General features: G+C 33.7%; 1 protein-coding gene across 3 annotated transcripts in view; it reads left to right on the top strand.

Annotated features, from left to right (window-relative positions):
* LOC142323246 (terminal uridylyltransferase 4-like) overlaps positions 1-22,423 on the top strand; it is a 133,297-nt gene that overhangs the window by 22,511 nt on the left and 88,363 nt on the right. For all 3 annotated transcript variants that reach the window (XM_075362629.1, XM_075362631.1, XM_075362630.1), the window contains exon 2: positions 5,042-5,333. In XM_075362629.1, the coding sequence (XP_075218744.1) occupies positions 5,080-5,333 (254 nt within the window). In that variant the 5' untranslated portion in view covers positions 5,042-5,079. The remainder of the gene's footprint in view (positions 1-5,041; positions 5,334-22,423) is intronic.

Raw genomic sequence — 22,423 nt, forward strand, 5'->3', positions numbered from 1 at the left:
ATGTTTAAAAAAATGTTTCCGTTTCTGTATTTCATCTTGTTAAAGTATAAAGTACCTCATAAAATTATGTATTCATTCTTGTATTTTTAAGGGATTTATGGTACATTAGATATGCAATCCCCAAAAAAATTTATTTTTTTTTCTATTTTGCTGCTAATACATTGTTTCACATTACCAACATGTTAAGACCACAGTCATACACATGGCCTGACTCATGAGATTGTGTGGATGAAACTTTATTCAGTCCAGTCAGAAATGTTAAGGTTAGGAAGGACAGAAAATTTAATTACCATAGTCCTTAATTTATATATGTTTATTTTAAGTGTTTACATAATTATATGTTGAGAAAAATTTATCTTCAGCATGGTCAATAGGATATAGTGTAAATGGGTGTATATATATATATATTATTATAATTATATATGAATTTAAGTAGAAAAATATTTAACTTATTCAATATTCTTTTATACAGTATATTAATTTTTGTGTTCATATAGATTTATTTTTAATACTATAAAATTATGACTAATCTAATCAGTTAACCTCAGTAAATATACAGTACAATTTGATTTTTACATTATACAGAATATGTATTTAGGTATTAGGTAATAAAAAAATCTGCTGAATTTTTTAATTCTCCAGGCTTTATAAGTCCAATTGTTACAATGTTTTTATTGATGTGTTGGTACACCTGTCCCTAACATATGTTATATTGGATTCTTAGTTTATTGCTGGCTGTCAAAAGGTTACATGTATTTTGGTATGGTCGTTGATTTTTAACTTGTGGAAAAAATGGAAGAATTTGTATTAAATTTTGCCTTAAGAATGAAATAAAGTGCAGCACTGCATTGGAAATCTTGAATATTGCTTTTGATGATTCCTCTATGAATAAAACAAGTGTTACAAATGTTTCCTAGAGGATCGTGAAGACATTGAAGATGATGAGCGCCCTGGACTTCCCAGCACATCAACAACCGATGACAAGTGTCAAAAAAGTGGAAAATGATTATGGACAATCACCAAATCATTATAAGAGAGTCGATAAGAATTACTTAAACACCTGCATTTGTAGCAAAACAATTTATGATAATGTACATGCTCACACTTCACTGCTTGTTCATGAATCTTTGGCCAAAAACAACATTGTTATGATGCCTCTTTATTCGCTGTTCATGATCCCCTGTGACTTCTTCCTACTCTCCAAGCTGGAAAAAGCCATGAAAGACAATAATTTTCCAGCATTGAAGAGATAAAAACAGAGTCGCCGAAGGAGCTAAATGCCATACTGGAAATTGCATTCCAGAGGTGCTTTGAAGATTGGAAAAAGCGTTGGCACAAATTTATTATATCTAAAAAGGAGTACTTTAAAGGTGGCCAAATCAGTATTGATAAATAAATAAATGAAGATTTTTTGAGAGGAAACAAAAATTCCACATATCTTTTGATAAAACCTTTTGTTACATAATTACATTTACATTATACTTTATTAGAAAAAAGGGTATTTTAAGCTTTTTATTAAATTAGAACTATTAGGCAGAAAACAGGAAAAAATGTCACAAAGCATTGGATCCTCCACTCTGTAGTATATAAAAGTTATTCTGTCATATGTACCAGATTCAACTTTATTGTAGGTAGAAAAGTAGTTGATCATATGACTGGAAGACCAGACAGAAAGAAGGATTTCTTTCAGTATTATTTTTGAAAAAATTCAGTATTATTTTGGAAAAAGCACTAGAATATATATAATAGTATTTTGTTAAAAGCTGTCTTAAGTTCATCTACCTCATCCATAATTAATACCAGCAAAGACCAGTTAAAAAACTTTTATTAAGTGCTGCAGTTTGCACATTATTAAAGTAAACAGTGATCTGCCAGCATTGGCAAACTTTAAAAGTGGCAAAGGTTATCCTTTACATTTTGCAAAAGTTATTGATGAGACTCTTTGATGTGGATAGTACAGGTCTCTTGGAAAAACACTGCAGCAATATCTACTTTTCTGTAAAAACAAAAAATGTTAAAGCCACAAAAGATTAACTTTTTTTTTATTGTGTTCAGAAGTCCTCAAATCTTTCCTCTAAACAATTGAATGTATAAAACATTTAACTTCGTTGTGACAATAAGTGAGCTCAGGTAATGGTAGTTTTTTTGTAGATTGGTTTTGGTTCTCAAGGTTTTGTTGAGAATATAGATAATGCTTCTATACAGTGAAACATTTAAAACAACAAATGAAAACTTTCATTATATTTCAATGACAGACAAATCTTCAGGGAAAGATATACAGATAGCTGGTTTTGTGATAAGATAACTAACTTATTGTGACCAACTTATTTTCCATTTTTTACACTTTGCAAAAGTTTCAAAGTTCACACAGCTGTAAATTACAATCTTTAGCTAGTTACATTTGTTATATCTTACACATGTTAAAGGGAAATTAGATATCTCTATGGGTAAATTCATTTTGATTTAATAAGAGATGATAATAATTTTAAAAAAAATCATTTAATATTTATCTTCTAATATCATTGTAATTACACTATTATCTTTATGAACATGGTGTTTGTGAGAGTGCATTTAAAATAATTAGTGTTAACAAGTAAACTTGTTACTTCCTAAAATTACTCTGATTTATGTAGTACATTTTTGAGATTGGAGTAGCAAGTCAAATATTTTTGTACTTTCTGGGATTCTATTTTACATATATTCAGAAAGCGATTTGTTTACGAGATCATCTTCTACCGCTATGTAGCCATTTGCTTAGTGTTAGTTCAGAGTTTAGGCTTATGTGGTCGGGGTTCAGTAGAACCAGAAGCTTTATGCAATATCTAAACAACAAGAAACTGTCAAATTGTTTTACTATCATTTGCTTTTAATTATAGAAAATTAGAGTCCCATTTATTAGATTTTTATTAAAGCCATGAATTTAAATTGTAAATTAATTAATATAGATTGTAATTTTGTTTATAAGATTTGCTGATTACAGTTTGGAGCGGTCCGATCTTTATTGTTGGTAGTTACTCCAATTGTTTTTAATATACTTGTATGTCTGTATTGATTAATCGATAAAAAAATTCTATTGTGAGAAGACTCATACAGCAATTAAATAATTTTGTTTGTCTTCAGTCATTTGACTGGTTTGATACAGCTTTCCAAGATTCCCTATGTAGTGCCAGTCGTTTCATTTCGGTATACCCTCTACAGCCTACATCCCTAACAATTTGTTTTAGATATTCCAAATGTTGCCTGCCTGCACAATTTTTCTCTTCTACCTTTCCCTCCAATATTAAAGTGACTATTCCAGGATGCCTTAATATGTGGCCTATAAGTCTGTCTCTTCTTTTAACTATATTTTTCCAAATGCTTTTTTCTTCATCAATTTGCTGTAACACCTCTTCATTTGTCACTTTATCCACCCATCTGATTTTTAACATTCTCCTATAGCACCACATTTCAAAAGCTTCTAATCTTTTCTTCTCAGGTACCCCGAACATCCAAGTTTCACTTCCATATAAAGCTACGCTCCAAACATATATTTTCAAAAATGTTTTCCTGATGTTTAAATTAATTTTTGATGTAAACAAGTTATATTTCTGAATGAAGGCACGTTCTGCCTGTGGTATTCGGCATTTTGTATTGCTCCTGCTTCATCCATCTTTAGTAATTCTACTTCCAAAATAACAAAATTCTTCTACCTCCATAATCTTTTCTCTTCCTATTTTCAGTGGTTCATCTACATTCTTTCTACTACATTTCATTACTTTCTTTTTGTCTTGTTTATTTTCATGCGGTAGTTCTTGTGTAGGACTTCATCCATGCCGTTCATTGTTTCTTCTAAATCTTTTTTAGTCTCAGCTAAAATTACTATATCATTAGCAAATCATAGCATCTTTATCTTTTCACCTTGTACTGTTACTCCAAATCTAAATTGTTCTTTAACATCATTAACTGCTAGTTTTATGTAAAGATTAAAAAGTAATGGGGTTAGGGAACATCCTTGTCAGACTACCTTTTCTTATTATAGCTTCTTTGTTATGTTCTTCAATTATTACTGTTGCTGTTTGGTTCCTGTAAATATTAGCAATCGTTCTTCTATCTCTGTACTTAACCATATTTTTTTTTAAATGCTGAACATTTTATTCCAGTCTACATTATTGAATGCCTTTACTAGGTTTATAAATGCCAATTATGTTGGTTTGTTTTTCTTTAATCTTCCTTCTACTATTAATCTGAGCGCTAAAATTGCTTCACTTGTCCCTATACTTTTCCTGAAACTAAATTGGTCTTCTAATACTTCCACTCTCCTCTCAGAATTCTAGTTAAGATTTTTGATGCATGGGTAGTTAAGCTAATTGTTCTGTATTTATCTGCACATTTAGCACATTTATCTGCTTCTGCTTTCTTTGGTATCATGACTATAACACTCTTTTTGAAGTCTGACGGAACTTCCCCTTTTTCATAAATATAACATAGCAGTTTTGTATAATCTGTCAATCACTTCCTCACCTGCATTGCATAGTAATTCTGCAGTTATTTCGTCTATTCCAGGAGCCTTTCTGCCATTCAAATCTTTTAATACTCTCTTAAATTTAGATCTCAGTATTGTTTCTCCCCTTTCATCCTCTTTGACTTCTTCTTCCTCTATAACACCATTTTCAATTCATTTCCTCTGTATAACTCTTCAATGTATTCCACCCACCTATTGACCTTTCCTTTTGTATTATAAATTGGTGTACCATCTTTGTTTAAAACATTATTAGATTTTAATATGTATCACAAAATTTTCCTTAACTTTCCTGTTTGCTCCGTCTATTTTACCAGTAATCATTTCTCTTTCCACTTCTGAACACTTTTCTTTAATCCACTCTTTTTTCGCTAGTATGCACTTCTTGTTTATAGTAAATAATAATTAGATGTTTAAGGGAAGGACTATTCTACAGCTGGGCAGTCTTGTCTTTTTTTATTTTCTCTTAAAATAAGATTTATTTATAACCCTTTTATTAATATTTTTTTGCAAATAAACCTGTTATTATTTTTATTGTTACAGTTGTATCAAATTAAAGGCAGTGGCACTTTTAAAAAAGAATGGCATCTGCTTCACATGGTGTTGCTGTGAATGGTATGCTACTAGGCTTCAATGAAGCTGGCAGACAAACTTCTGGTGAAAGTAGACAATCTAATAACATTAATAAAGCAGGTGACTCTGCTGGAGATGGGAATGCACTGATAAAACATTTACGAATCCAGGAGACTGGAGCAGTTCCTAAGAGGACTATGAATAATAATTTTTCTCAAAATTCTGAAAATTTCGAAGATGACAATTCAGAGAGATGTGAAAGGTATTGCTTGCTGTTATTAATTTGCTCATGCCCAATTAAATGTTTAGTTATTATGTGATATCAATCTTTTTATGGCAAGCTGCATCTTTAAACAAAGGAATTTTTAATAATTAAAAATAAGATTATTTAATTAACTTTTTGTTTTTGTGTTAAGAGGTTTCACATCATTGTTGCATTACACAGTAATACTATAAAAAATACAAAATTCAATAAAAATCTTAATTTTAAATTTGTATAAGAAAGTCTTATTTATTATCAACTCAAAGGGAAAAAAACTAAATCTCTCCTTGACCAGTAATGTTTAAAATGTTGAATTAAGGATTGTTAATCAGTTACTAAAAGAAATCTTGTCTTTAATTTGTATATTAATAATATCTTAAATATGGCATACAGAGGAGCCTATAATTTTGTAAGTAGGAATTTTACTCCATATGATGTTAATTATGCTGATAATGTTATCCAGATTTACTCATTTATATATTAAACATTTAAGGAGAAGCTATTTTTACCTTTAATGTTTCATTTTTATTTAAATTGATGAAGTATTTTCAGAGGTACCACTATCACCAGTTCTTTTGTAAAATTATTAAATTTAAAAAATTACTAATTCAATATACAGTGCATTCCGATTAAATGAGGCAAAATTTAAAAAAACAAACAATTTATCAAATTAGATGATTATTTACTTCACTTTTACAGGGCAACATGCTGATTAATCGGTCCAAATGTCACTTGTATTTTTATGCAGAGATTGTTTGGAATCCTAATAAGTTTGTTGTCAGTAAGATATATAGAGTAGAGTGTCAAGAAAGAATGATGTGAATGAACTAACAAACAACATGTGAGGTGTGACATTTCATGAATTTTCATGACTGCCACCTACTAAGAAACATGCATTTTTTGTTTTGTTTGTATCGTATTCATTGTCGCCATTGTATTTAAGGAATAACGTAGTTTTTATCGTTTTACTTTATGGAATCATATTTTTTATTTAGTGCATGCTGTTTTCATACTCTTTCGTAGAACGCTTCATTATTTTTTTGTTTTGTGTAAATTATGTATTTTTACTTTAAAATTTGTGTTTTTTTTCTTCTGTAACTATGAATATGCCACAGAAAGATCTGACATTAGCTGAAAAAGTTTCTTTACTAATAAAAAATCAAACACCAGTCAACGACAGCTGGCAGAGATTACTGGAGTTCCAAAATTAACAACGTGCGTCTATTACAAAATGCAGACAAAATACAAGAAGAGTGGCCTTGAAAAGAAAGAGAGCTGGGTACATCTCAGAAACAAAAGCAGGAAGGTAAGGATCCAGAAGTTGAGGAAGGATTTAATGAGTGGTTTTGAGTCTAACAGATGAGATGTACGAGTTAGTGGTTCATTGCTTCGGGGTAAAGCAGAAAAATTATCTCAAAAATGAAATTACGATGACTTTAAAGCTACAGATGGATTGCTGTCCCATTGGAAGCGTAGGCACAACGTTAAATTTAAGACTGCACTGTAGAAAGTGCTGAAGATTGGGAGTTAACAAAACTAGCTGGATTTCATGAAAAATATTCTGCAGATGACATTTACAGTGCTGATAAAACAGAGCTTTATCATAGGGCTATGCCAGACAGATCACTGACTATCAAACATGCAATACTTTCACAATCAAACAAGTGTTAGATCATCTGACAGTGTTGTATTGCGCAAATATGTCCAGAAATGACAAGAAAAATTGTTACTTGTAGGGAAGTCATCAAAACCATGCTGCTTCAAAGGACTTTGAATTAACAGGTTACCAATTGAATATTTTTATAATAAAAACGCATGGATAACCAGCACAGTTTTCACAGAATGGCTTAAGAATTAGTATGCCAAATTAAAAAGAAATTCACGTACATTCTTCTGGTTGTTGAAAACTGTTCATGACATCCAAATTTAAACTGTTTACAAAACATTGAGTTAGATTTTCTCCCACCAAATACAAATTTGATGCAGCTACTTGATATGGATTTCATGAAGCGTCTAAAATCACTGTATCTTAGAAGATTAGTTAGGCACATTGTTAAAAAAATTGAAGCAACTATTTTTTAATCGAAGTCAATTGCCAGAGAAATCGGTGTAAAAATTAACATTCTGCAAGTTATACAGTTTGCTGCTGGTAGTTGGTGACAAATGAGCAGCATTACATTTAATAACTGCTTTGTGCACTGCGCTTTGAAGCTTTCCGATTCTGAAACACCAAATCAATTCATGGTTGAAGATCAACCTACAGAGTTGCATTTTGTTACAAATAATGATGATTTTTCTCACATCTATGGAAACCTTAATTATTACAAAGAAGAGGAATGTGAGGACACAATAATTAAATAAATTAAATCCAAAAATGTAAATACAATTGTTGAAGAAAGTAATGTTGATGACATTGAACCCAAGTTGGAGAAAGTAACTATCCAGGAGGCTATCATCAGTGGGTTGCAACAATTTTTTATGCAAGAAGAAATTGAGGCTAGTCCATTGCATGTATTGGATGACTGTGCTGATTTTGTTAACATTCAATGTAAGGTAATATGAAATTATGTAATTATGTAAGGTAACATATGAAATTATATTACTTTTTCAAAAAAGTTCAGTAGCATGTAAGTAAATTTTCTATTGACTGTTATAATTTTATAAATTTCAGTAGCCTAACCATCTCTGTATAGTTTATATGTACTCTAATGTGAACACTTAGCACTTAAGATTTCATTTTCAGTATACTGAATTTTTGTTCTTTCTGTACACTGTACATGCCTACTTTATATTGTAATTTTTAAACAGATAGAGTTGGTGTTAATTTTTATTATAGTATTTCTGTACTGTATTATATCTTCATTTACATACAAGGTGCTACCCAAAAGTTCAGGGAATTTTACCATAAAAGTAAAATAGCTTACCATAACTTATAATTTCCACTGTCTCCTTCAAAGTAATCCCCTTGGGCATTGATACAGTGATCCCAGCATTTTTCCCATGATTCCATGCATCCCTGTAAGTCTGCAGGTGTAAGTGTTCGAAGCACGTCCTGCGTTTCTTCCTGAATCTCCTCAATTGTGTTAAAATGATGGCCTTTCAATTGAAATTTTATTTTCGGAAAGAGAAAAAAGTCGCACAGGGTAAGGGCAGGCTAATAGGGTGGGCGGGGAATTTTTTGGCTGAATTTTTCAATTCACTGCAGACAGGTATGCTTATCATACAGTCTGGTCGCTTATCAACAGTCTCAGTATGAATGTTGCAGCATTGCGTCTCATGTTCAAATTGTCCGACAAGATGCGTTGCACGGACCCATGTGACATTTGTACGATTGCACAAACATCATGGATTGCTTGTCTACGATCTGCAACAATAGCCTCTCGCACTTTCGCAATGTTTTTCGTTGTTGTGCTTGTTGATGGTCTTCCTGAACGCTCATCGTCATCGACTGTCGTTCGTCCATCTTTGAATCGTTTGTACCACAAAAAAATTTTACTTTTACTCATAGCATTGTCACCAAATGCTTCTGCACCAGTTTTTTAAGCAAGAAGCAAAATTTTATGCAGGTTCATTGCTCTTTAAAATCTGCATTTAGAACTTTGCCGAAGCAGTAAAACACGTTACACTACCTAATGAAAGTTAACAATGCAGCCTCTCACCGTCACAGCTGTTGGAATACTGATTCACAAAGAGTACTGTTAGCCACATCTAGCAGCAGCAGGTTGTACCCGCAATGGTTCGCGCGTGGAATTCAAATTCCCTGAACTTTTGGGTAGCACCTCGTATGTTAACGTTAATCACATGTAAATATGTATTGTACTTTTTGTAATTATGTATTGTATTATATGTATTTCTGAACTGTAGAGTACTGTACTATATAAGATTCATGTAAGATTTAGTTTTTATTCATTGAAAACAGTGAGTTCAAAATTACTATTTTGTGTTTTATTTTTAATACAGTATAATAACAGCTACCGAATCTATTACTATAAATATGCATATAACTGCATAAAAGTGACAGCTGCTTAATTGGGGCAAATTGTGTATGGACCAGTTAAATGGAATGCACTGTAATAAATTACAAAATATAGTTAAAATTTAAGGTATACTTCTTTATAAAATTTAATGTATGATCTAATTAAATTATCAGCATTCATTATAATAGTGTTTTTAGAATGAGATCTATTGTCTTTTCTTCACTGATTTAAACAAAGGATTCTCTTATATTGTGCCTGTGAGTTCATTAATTCTATTACTTAAAAAGTTTCCATTTCCCCTTTCATGTGTTTTTTTTTTTTGTTAGTCATTCAGCTATGTTTAATATGTTCTTATATTATTGTGCTTTGTATTCCTCATATGTTTTAGAAATCTTGCTTCTTGCTTCAAATATCCTTTGTTGGTTTTCCCTCCATGTATTCACTTTTCTTGAACTTTATTTTATGAATAGCAATTTATTATTTATACATTTTTTCTGTTATATTATTAAGTAGGTCTCAGATACATAATAATATACTCCTTAGGTTTAAATGCCATGTTATATAGCTTTTGTGCTTTTATATTGTTTTGATTTCAGGAAAAGTATAGGGACATGGGAAGCAATTTTAGCACTCAGATTAATAGTAAGAGGAAAATTAAAGAAAAACAAGCCAACATACATGTCATTTATAGAGTAAGAAAATGCATTTGATAATGTATACTGGAATAAAATGTGCAGCACTTTAAAAAATTTAGGGTTCAAGTATAGAGATGGAACAATTGCTAACATTTACAGGATTTACTTTCTTATGCTTCAAAGAGCATAAGAAAGAAGCAGTAATAAAAAAGGAAGTCAGATAAGTATGTTCCGTATCATTGTTACTTTTTATTCTACATAGAAGAAGCAGTTAATGATGTTAAAGAACAGTTTACACTCGAAGTAACAGTGCAAGGTGAAAAGATAAAGATGATACAATTTGTTGATGATGAAGTAATTCTAGCTGAGAGTAAAAAAGGTTTAGAACAGTGAATGGCATGGACGAAGTTCTACGCAAAAACTACTGCATGAAAATAAAGAACAACAAAATGAAAGCAATGAAATGTAGTAGAAATAAAAGTATATGGACCACTGTATATAAAAAAGGACAAGAAAATACTATGGAAATAGAAGAATTCTGTTATTTAGGAAGTAAAATTATTAAAGATGGATGAAGCAGGAACAATATAAAATGCCGAATAGCACTGAGGAAATGAGCTTTCAGTCAGAAATAATATTTGCTTACATCAAAAATTATTTTAAACATCAGGAAAGCATTTTTGAAAGTATATGTTTGGAGCGCAGCTTTATATGGAAGTAAAACTTGGATGTTTGGAGTACCTGAGTAAAGTTAGAAGCTTTTGAAATGTGGTGCTATAGCAGAATGTTAAAAATCAGATGGGTGGATAAAGTGGCAAATGAGGAGGTGTTACAGCAAATTGATGAAGAAATAAGGATTTGGAAAAATATAGCTAAAAAATAGACAGACTTATAGGCCATATCTTAAGGCATCCTGGAATAGTTGCTTTGATATTGAAGGGGCAGGTAGATGAAAAAAATGTAAAACAAACTGTTACAGATGTACGGGATATACCAAAATGAAACGACTGGTACTAGATAGGGATTCTTGGAGAGCAATATCAAAACATTCAAATGACTGAAGACAAAAAAAAATGAACAGCTTGGTAGAAAGGTTAATCAAACACAATAGCATATAGACATAACAATACACACAACTCTCTGCATCAGAGAAGAATGCATTTCTCATATCTAACAATGCTTGTCACACATGTTAATAAATTAATAGATTGATGTCACTACGTTTGTGAAATTGCAGATTATCTACATGCTAATCACAACTTGGGATTTACAATGAATGAATACAATGCAAAAAGAAGTAAATTAGTTAAGATTATACATCGCTATTAGGTGCAATGTTGTGGGCTCATTACTGAATTGTAATTATCCCAGACAGTCATGTAATATGTATACTGTTATCAACTAATATCATCTCACAAACCAAATACTCTTGAAAAGCTTATGACTGACATAAAATGTGACACTCTTGCTGCTTCAAATGAAGTATATGGATCACTGAATATAAAAAAGAATGAAAAATACTATGGTGATAGAAGAATTCTGTTATTTGAGAAGTAGAATTACTATAGATGGATGAAGCAGGAGTGATATAAAATGCTGAATAGCACAGGCAAGACTTGCTTTCAGTCAGAAATATAATTTTTTTACATCAAAAATTAAAAATGTTAGGAAAACATTTTTGAAAATATATGTTTGGAGCATAGCTTTATATAGAAGTGAAACTTGGACGATCCGAGTACCTTAGAAGAAAAGATTAGAAGCTTTTGAAATGTGGTGCTACAGGTGAATGTTAAAAATTAGTTGGCTGGATGAAGTGACAAATGAAGAGGTGTTGCAGTAGATTGATGAAGAAAGAAGCATTTGGAAAAATATAGTTAAAAGAAGAGATAAACTTATAGGCCGCATATTAAGGCATCCTGGAGTAGTTACTTTGATATTGGAGGGACAAGTAGATGGAAAAAATTGTGCAGGCAGGCAATGTTTGGAATATGTAAAACAAATTGTTAGGGATGTAGGATGTAGGGAGTATACCGAAATGAAATGACTGACACTAGATAGGGAATCTGGGAGAGCTGCATCAAACCAGTCAAGTGACTAAAAAAGTAGGTTTTTATTTTTTTTACAGAGTTGTCTGATTTATTATTGTACTTATTTTAACCTTCTTTTATATTTCAACATTTCATCTTGTGTTGTCCTATTATATTAAATGTTACCATAATTTCTGTATTCATTATTTATAAATAAAAATAATGTTTTGTTTAGCTTTTTGTTCTATGTGTTAGGTTTCCAAATTCAGATTTTAAAAATAATTAATTTTATATGCATATATGCTTGATGATACATGTTATGATATATTCCTGTTTTTCGAGACAGTTTAACAGTATGACACTATGTATTGTAACATTATTTATTTATTTCCTATAAACTCTGATTTCTTAGTTTTTGATAGATTATTATATCTAGGAAAGTAATTCTTTGCCTAGATCTACACAGAAGTAATAAACACCCGTTAATGAAAAGACTATTATAAATTTTAAATTCCATGTAGATAATTAACATACCTAGTCAAACAATATGTAATTATGAGAAACATGTAATATTTAAAATTTACTTTATAAGAAATATAGAGATAATGAATTTGTTGATGGGTTGATATTAATAAAAATTATCTGTATTACAAAAAAAAAAAATTTTTAAGTCATAAATATTAACATTATTGATAAACTGTTAAGTTCAACAGTACTTATAAAGCAATTCTGATTAATTCGTTTAAAGTCAAATAATAATAGAATTATTAAAGATGTTATACTAGCTTATGTTATACTAGTAAATTTTAAATACATTGATAAAAGATAAATTTACACTGTAAAATGAAACATTCAGTATAAATATAGACTTAGAAGATAAAAATGATATAAACTTAAAAATGGAATGATTAAAAAACAAATAATAGATAATGTCATTTTATGGCATTAATCTGAAAGAATAAAAACAGGCACACCCATAATTATGTACACTGAAAAGTATATTAATGAAGTTAATAAGTACTTGTAATGTTGATGAAATAGTAGATTCAACAAATGCATTTATATAGTGAAAAATTTAACCACTTATAAAGACACATTTAATTATAATAACATAAAACATGTCCTGAGGTAGATAATCCTCACGTCTGGAACACAACATCTACGTTCCATGTCCAGGGCGGCAACAGCTGTACTTTTGTACAATACATATAGCTGGCTAACGGGGCTCCGAGTAATTTCCTCGGATATGCTTTTCTTTTGACCTGTTTCACCTTCAGGTCACCATATGGATTGGAATTTACGGCCACCTGCAGGATATGTTCTACTAATGATTTGGAAATGGACTCACACCATATTTAGAGCTGGTGATGTGGCGGCCGGGGTCAATGTTATTGCAGGTGTAACAGAGACCCTTCCGTTGTCCACATGCCCCCTGCGATGGCAAGCATGTGGCAATGGTGCCCATGTATGTCGGTGCATGGGAGCTCTGAAAGCTTTGGTGAGTAGGAGCCTGGAGTCAGTGCAGAGACTGCGCATCCACTCTCTGCCAGGACATATGCCAGTTCCACCAGAGTACCAGATTGGACCTCCAAGGTTGGTAGCCCTGGAGTGGGGGTGTACCCCGGCGGCTAGCCTTGCTACAGAAGGGATAAACAACATGAGTAATCTTGAACAACAATCAAACGTGGCAGAGGGTTCACGAAAACACCCTCGTTTAGAACCGGCTGTTTCGCCCGAGGCGAAACGTCGTAAGAGTGCAGAATCTTGAAGAATAGAAGTTGCGGCCAGAAAAAGCGTGTAAAAAGCTTTTTTCAAGAGCAACATTCCGAAGCCGAAATATTTGATAATCACAAAGGAAGACGGTAATTTCTTGAAGTGAGTCCCTTCCTCATTGCTCGAGAAATAAATAAATGTGCTGGAGGCCCTGTTAAAGAAATTAGAAAAACCTTCACAGGACTTCATGTGGAAACTGTAAATGATATTCAATCGCAAAAGATCCTAGGGTTGAAAAAAATAGGAGAATTGACTGTACGTGTTGATCCCCATGGCACACTCAACACCTCAAGGGGTGTTGTTGTCTGTCGGGATCTTTTAAACTGTTCGGAGCAAGAAATTGTTGAAGAACTAGCAGCGCAGGAGTAATAGAGTGTCGCCGATTGAACATGAGAAGGAATGGCGAAGTCCTACCTTCAGCATCTCATGTTCTTACATTTAACCGGCCTACTTTGCCGGAGAAAGTAAGAGCGGGAATACATCGACTGGATGTGCGGTCATTTGTCCCGCAGCCAATGAGATGCTTCAAGTGCCAACATTTTGGCCACACAGCTGTCAGATGTGAGAGACCACAAATATGTTTGTGCGGCGATGAGTTGCATGAGGGAGAGCCATGTAAAGAGCCTCCTACATGCATCAATTATAAGGGAGCACATTCTTGTAGATCCAGGAACTGTCCTGTCTACCAAGACGAGGTAGCTGTACAGGAAGTAAAACCCTGCAAAAGGTCAGCTACTTCAAAGCAAAGAAGATTGTTAACGCCCGCAGGCCTTGAGCAACAACCTGAGGTGGCCTCTAAACCACAGAGGCAACAAAAAATTTCACAGGGGGGGCGAGTGTCCACCCTTCCACAGGTGGTGACCGGTGCTGCTCCCATGTCGGGGGTTGACCAGGTTGCCGCCTCTCAATCGGCGCCTGAAACCGGCACCAATCCATGCCCGTTGTTCTCGGCGGCTTCTGTTGTCTCTGATAAGAAGACTGGAAGCTATACGGGCGACGACGTTCTCCACGAACACGATGCTGTTCGCAGTATGGAGAAAAAAAAGAAAAAAGGATGGCCGAAAGGCAAACCCAGACTATAATTTAATTTAAACTTAGCGAGTCGATTGTACAATGGAACATCAATGGATGTTCTTCAAACATCCATGAGCTCCAACGCTTGGTACATAATGTAGACCTGATTTGTATATGTCTGCAAGAAACACATTTAAGCCTAAATGAAAATTTTAAATTAAAAGGATATAACATATTTCAGCGAGATCAACTGCCAAATGTTAGAGTTAGAGGTGGAGTAGCCATATTAACATCGACCAGAGCTACCACCGAAGCGGTTGTTCTAAATACAAACCTACAAGAGGTCGCCATTAGAATGAAGCGTCCGCTTCAGGTCACTGTCTGCAGCATATACTTACCGAATATTGATTGGAAGGAGGATGACATAGCGCGATTAGTATCTGAGCTTCCCCCACCTGTCTTATTGGTGGGTGATTTTAATGCTCATAATTCTCTTTGGGGATCGAATTGAGTAGATCTCCGCGGAAGAGAATTGGAAAGGTTTCTTATGAATTCTGAACTTATTCTTTTAAATTACGGGTCAGGAACCTTTTTCAATGCCAGAAATGGATCGACGTCCTGTATAGATCTTGCACTTATAAGCGGATCGATAGCACCGAGGTACAGCTTCCATGTTTTAGACGATTTGCATGGAAGCGATCATTTCCCGGTGCAAATTGTAACTGATGTTACAAGAAAAATATATCCCATCTCTAAAAGATGGTTGTTTGAAAAGGCAGATTGGACGAGCTTCACAGCTAGAACGATACTCCCTGACACAACTGGAGTTATCAGGGACGATGTCGACGCTATAACAAATGCAATACTTGAGTCGGCATCGAGATTCATTCCCAAAACATCTGGGAAACTTACGAAACGACCCGTTCCACGGTGGAACGATGAAATAAGTGAAGCTATTAAAAGAAAGAAAAGGGCGTATAACACTTTTAAGAAACGTCCTACCACAGAGAATCTTATTGCCTTTAAAAAATACAGGGCATATGCAAAACGCCTCATGATAGACTCGAAGAAACAATCCTGGCAGCAATACGTGTCATCCATCGACAGAACCACTACTGCATCAGATGTTTGGAGGAAAGTGAAGGCGATTTGTAGGCGTAAAAATTTTGCACCCATAACTAGCCTTCAAGATGAAGACGAAATTAAGGACACTCCAAACGAAATCGCAGTTATTATCCAATCTCTTCGAGAAAGCCACCAAAACGGCTAACTACGAAGAAGATTTTCTAGCGAAAAAAGAAGAACTTGAAGGTCTACTAAATTTCTGTACTGAGTATAATTACTCATATAATGTACCATTTAAAATGGAAGAATTCATGAAAGCGTTGGAGAAAGCAGGCAACACAGCTGCTGGTCCGGATGAAATCCATTATAATATGACTAGGCAGCTGAATACCACTGCAAAACGCAGACTGTTAGAACTGTATAATCAAATATGGCAGGATGGAATGTAACCGCAGCAGTGGAAAAAGGCTCATGTTTTGTCCAGTACCAAAGAAAAAGAAAAATTTAACAGATCCCAATAGCTATCGTCCTATTTCCTTGACGTGCGCTATGGGAAAAATACTATAAAAAATGATTAATAGTCGACTCGTTTGGGTTTTAGAAAAAGAAAACCTGATATCACCATATCAAGCAGGTTTTCGACAATACCACTCTACCACCGATCAAATGATCAACTTAGAGAATATTATATATAACAGCTTTATTACAAGAAAATATTGTGTTGGAGTCTTCTTTGACCTTCAGAAGGCTTTCGATATGACCTGGCGACATGGAGTAATGCTTCAGATACATGAATGGGGCATTTGTGGGAATCTGCCAGTATTGCTCAGCAACTGTGTGAATTACTGTACCTTCCAAGTACGTGTCAATAAATGAATATTCATCTGAAAGAATGTTGAAAAATGGCATACTACAAGGTTCGCTGTTGAGCGGTACCTTGTTTACCATCGCCATTAATAAATTGATATTAGCCATTCCAGTAGAAATCAGCAAACGCGTCTATGTTGATGATTTGGCAATTGCCAAATCATCTATCAAGACATAGCAGTCTTGTATGCCAGCAACAAGACTGCTATGGTGAAGTACAAATTGCAACGGGCGATTAACGCTCTAAATGAAGTTGCGAGAAATAATGGATTCCAATTTTCACCAGAAAAAACGTGTTGTGTACACTTCTGTAGGAAGAGAATTCCTCATCAAAGTCCAATGTTGAAAATTAGCAATGGTCCAATACAATATAAAGACAGCGTGAGATTTTTAGGACTAGTATTGGATAAATCCCTTACGTGGGACTACACATACAGGACTTGAGTGTTAGATGCAAAAAAGCCCTAAACATTATTATTAAATGTTTATCGAACATTAATTGGGGCTCAAATAAAGAGATATTATTGACATTGTATAAGGCATTGGTTCAATCAAAACTAGACTACGGATGTATTGTATATTCATCCGCTAGGAAGTCGCATTTGAGAAAGTTAGACGTTATTCAAAATAGCGGAATAAGATATGCGACAGGTGCTTTCCGCACAAGTCCGGCGATTAGTCTATTGTCTGAAGCCGGAATACTGCCACTGCATTATAGAAGAGAGATCCTTTTGCTAAGATACGCAGCAAATATATGGGCTTTTCCTGCCCATATAAATAACAAACTTTTCAACAAACATCTTATGGCTGCATTATACGAACGTCGTGCTACCTATTCCAGAACAGCCGGAATTAGGTACCACGAATTAAAAAGGAAATACGAAATTGCTATTCCAGAGACATTAGCAATTTCTACTAGAGAAATACCGCCATGGCTTTTGCCAGCGGTAAATACAAGGTTGGATCTCTCTCAGGGAGAAATAAAAAAGAAGCCAGCAGTTATCATCCAACAGGAATTTTTGGCAACCATCAGTAGTTACAAAGAACATATTAGAATTTCTACTGATGGTTCTAAAACCGAACATGGTGTTGGATGCTCCATATATATAAATGGAGAAGCACATTGTTGGAAACTGCCAGATATGGCCAGTGTCTACACGGCAGAACTTACTGCCATTCAGCAAGCTCTTCACTACATAGAATATTATTGCGAAGAGAGAGTGCTAATATGTTCCGATTCTCTAAGTGCACTTGTTGCAATTCGGAACAAGAACATTAAGGATGTCCTAATTGCAAACATCCTGTCCATTTTGTATGTTCTAAACCAACGAGGACAGCGATGCGTATTTGTATGGACTCCAGGGCATGCTGGTATTACAGGTAATGAAAGCGCAGACGAAGCTGCCAGAAAGGCAACAATCTGCGATGATTTGGATGCATTTCCTGTAAGAGTGGCAGATGTTAAAAACTGTCTAACAAACATCGTAAGAAACAAATGGAATACTGATTGGAGGAGTTTAAATACAAAATTAAACTCAGTGAAAACTTCTCCATATAAATGGAAAAGCGACTTTAAGTTGACTCGCCGTGAACAAGTAGCTGTGACCAGACTTAGAATCGGTCACACGCGATTGACAAATTCATATTTGTTAACCGGCAAAGAGAGACCAATGTGCGGTGTTTGTAATAAAACACTTACAATTAAGCATCTAATAGAAGAGTGTACAATATATGAGGGCCTCAGAAAGAGGTTCCGTCTAAGAAGTGACATTACTGCTGATCTGGACAATGGAAATGAAGAAAAGATAGTTGCATTTTTACACGCCAGTGGACTTCTTAGAAGTCTGTAAAAGTTGGAAAATTTTTAAAGCTGTGTAAAGAATCTCTAAGTGGAATTCATTATGTATATGGGAGTGTCGAAGCGTGGCACGTGTAGTGACGGGAGGTAGCCCTCTTGCCTAGGCCGTCCTGGCTCGTCTGCATTCAAGAGCAGTGAGTCGGGGTGTGTCCAATGATGGCATGGGGGACCCTCAAGGGTAAACTGAGGGCGCGAGCCATGGGTGGGCGTGGTCTATGCCTGTAGCCTATTTATAAGGAGGAGTCAACTGCCACGGCGCCCTGACGCGACTGATATACTGCTCAATGGCGGTTCTGGTCGCCCCAAGGGTGCTTAAACAAACTATAAACGAGACTGGTAGAAGGAAATGGTATTGATAAGTTGTATTTTTAATTTCATGGTCTTATGAGAACCTTATCTCAAATTTTAATATCAGGGCCCTTTACACCCCGTAAGTGTTGTGTTTGTCTTTGTTGTTTGTGTCTTAATGTTTTTGTGTAGTTTTGTGCTTTTAAATAAAATGTAAGGGCCCTTTACACCCTTACATATGACGATCCTGATGGTGATACTAACTTCTTTCTAAGAATGTGATGAGGGCTAATGACCTTAGTAGTCGATGCCTGTAAATATTAAAAAAAAAAAAAAAACAATCACAAGGTTAAATCCATACTGACCGTAAGCCTCATATCTTACACACTTACTGGAAATACATAAACTGGACCATGCCATTACAGCTTCTAATAAACTTTAAAACATCAGCTGTTTCAACCAAAATCATGTTCAAAATACTAAGAACGTAAATCAAATTAAAACATAAAATTATATAACTATTTTGAGTTAATAAAGAAAATAAAAAACCTATAAACCACCAATACAACTACAATGGTTTGCAGTGACAATAAGAGAGTACTCCCAAGATTCACCCAAAACCCAAGAGCTAATAAAAAAATAATTAGCAATTGTGAAAATATTTATCTTGTTAACAACATAATTAGAATAATCAGAAACGTCACTAATGGAAATTATATTTATTTTCAAATTAAGTATTATGTATTCATAATACTGTTTATGTACGTTTATCTGTCATGAAATATATATGCAACATTTTGGAAAAAAAAACAATACATGGCATATGGTACATGTAATATGTACTACGAGGTACGATCAGAAAGTAAGTTACACCCCCCTCTATGAAAAAAACATATTTGTAAGAATTTTTTTATTATTGAACAAAAAATTTTTATCTATTTTTCGATATAATCAGCAAGTTTTTCTAAACACAATTCATACCTTGTCATAAGTTTTTCGATTCCACTCTAATAAAAGTTTTGTCCAATTTTCTTCAACCATTTAAGAACTGCTTCCTTCAGTTCATTATCATTAATGAAAAGTTCCACTCCTAGGTCTTGCTTGAGAGGACGAAACAGGTAGTAGTTGCAGGGTGCTAGATCAGGGATGTAAGGCGGATGAGACTACACTTCCCACTTGAATTTTTGCAGTAACTCCTTTGTCACACAGCGTTTTCATGAAGAAAAACTACCCCATCACTCAATCTTCTGAGTTTTCGATCTTTAATGTCTTTACACAATTTTTTAAAGTCTCACAGTATGATTCAGCATTGATTGTTGTTCCTCGGGGCATAAATTCACTGTAAGCAACTCCCTCATAATTGAAAAAGACTGTCAGCTTAACCATTCGAACATGTGAGGATGTTTTCACTTTTTTTTTGGCTGCATTGAATTTTTGTGTCTCCATTTATGTGATGCTCGTTTAGTCTCAATAGTCTAATGAAGCACCCAGCTCTCATCCTTTGTGATGACTTGTTTCAAGAAAAGAAAGAGCAGATGCAAAATGTTCATGTTTCTGGTTGTCAGTCAACAGATGTGACACCCATTGTGCACGCATCTTACAGTAACCAAGCTGATCGTGAATAATCGCAAACACACTACCACAACTGATGTTAAGTACACTTTCAATTTCTCTAATTTTAATGCGCCAGTTACTCCAGATCATTTCATTTACGCGTTCCGCATTACCCGTCGTGTTTACAGTTGAAGGATGCCCAGCATACATTTGTTCTCAGTTTCTGAACATTTAGCACCATTTTGTGATCATGAGGTGTGACACTTGATTCTCACTGTATACCTCAACAATTTGGTGATAAATGTCACAGCAATTGTAATTTTTTGCTCACAAAAATCAGACTACAGAATGCACTTCTGTGCTGGACAAAACCTCTAGAGGACACGCTATATTAATAACAACACTACACATGTACTGAATGTTGTACAGAATTGCTGCTGGGGGAAGGTAAAGACAACACAACCAGTGCTGCCACCACAAAAAATTATCCTTTCAGTTCAACCACACAGCAAGGATATAACTTACTTTTTGATCCACTTCTCATATAATGGGTTAGACATATAAGTGATATTTTTTAAATCTGAATTTGTTACTATTATACCTAAATCAAGTGGCTAAACAGTTATAAGAATTAATTTATAAGTACTATCACAGAAAATCAAAAAATGAAACAAGATAACATTGCACAATAAGGAAAAAATTGAATTTTAAATTTAAATTAATGAATGAATGAATTTTAATTTTAAATGATAAGGAAACTAAAAACTTTTTTAAATATAAATATAATAATAAAATAACAGAAACTTGAACAAATAAACAATGAAGAACTATAATAGAACATTTAAACCTAATAACTATATTATAAACTATTTGAGAACTATTAACAACGTAAATGATAAATATATCTAATAAATAAAATGTTTCCAGTCTGAATATATTTAAATAGGAAGAGGTACAGGAATGGTACCTTTCAAAACTATCAACATTTGATATTCTGTGACATTCAAACTGTTTGTTTAAAAATGTTTCTGCTTTTGTGCATCAGTAAGAATTTCAAATTTGTTACAGAATTATGGCTCCCTTGCACCTTCAGGCACCCTAGACTTCTAAGTACATTAAATTTACAAAATCTTTATGCAAACCATTATTTTTCAAAATGCAGTCTGCTTTCAAGGAAAATTAATGCAAGTTTCAAAACCGCCTTCATTTTCAGGGTTTCTACCTCTCCTAGCCTTCCTTAATGAACAAAAAGATATTGAAATATTGGCATTATTAACAGTTCTTTTTCCAAAATGTTCTATCTGTATAGATAAGTAAGAAACTCAGACTATATGGCGTTAAAGGTTTTCAAGTACAATTGAGTCTCAGGGCCTCTAGCCTCCTTTAAATAAAAATTGACAAATGGTATATTCAATCCATTCTTTGGTCTGTTCCTAGGGGCTACAAAAGAGATTTATAATATCATAATTTTGAGTACATTGAAGACAGGTATCCTAAGCCCTCTTCCTAACTTCTATTATTGATATTTGTCATGTCAAACTTTTATTTTCAAAACATATGACATGTAAAAGATTCTGTGATGTCAAATTGGTTCAGGATCCCTTACTATCACAGCCCCTTTTCAAAGTAAGAAAAATGTGTGGTGCTAACTGTGGATCAAAATGTGTGATCCTTTTAAAAGTTTTTGTTGTTGGAGGTGAGTAAAGGCTAAAAAATCAGTGGTATCAATTTAACCATGCCCCCCACTGTAAAATTTTAATAAATTTTTCAAATTATTCAGGATTCATTTAAACAAAACAATGAAAACTGCTAAATTAAAATACATAAACTTAATCATTGTAATACTTTCTGAAATTCCAAATGGGATACTACTGCTTTTTCCCAATTGTCTGACAAAACTGTCCATGCTTTACTTGCGCAGAACTCATTTTATGTAAATCCCTGAAAAAAAAGTTAGGATCAAAAATTTGAAATAACTTTAATGGAAAACTTTTTTTTTAACCTAGACATGTAATAAAGGAGTACTGGAATT

This window comes from Lycorma delicatula, chromosome 4 (assembly GCF_047948215.1).
Source record: "Lycorma delicatula isolate Av1 chromosome 4, ASM4794821v1, whole genome shotgun sequence".
Taxonomy (NCBI): Eukaryota; Metazoa; Arthropoda; class Insecta; order Hemiptera; family Fulgoridae; genus Lycorma; species Lycorma delicatula.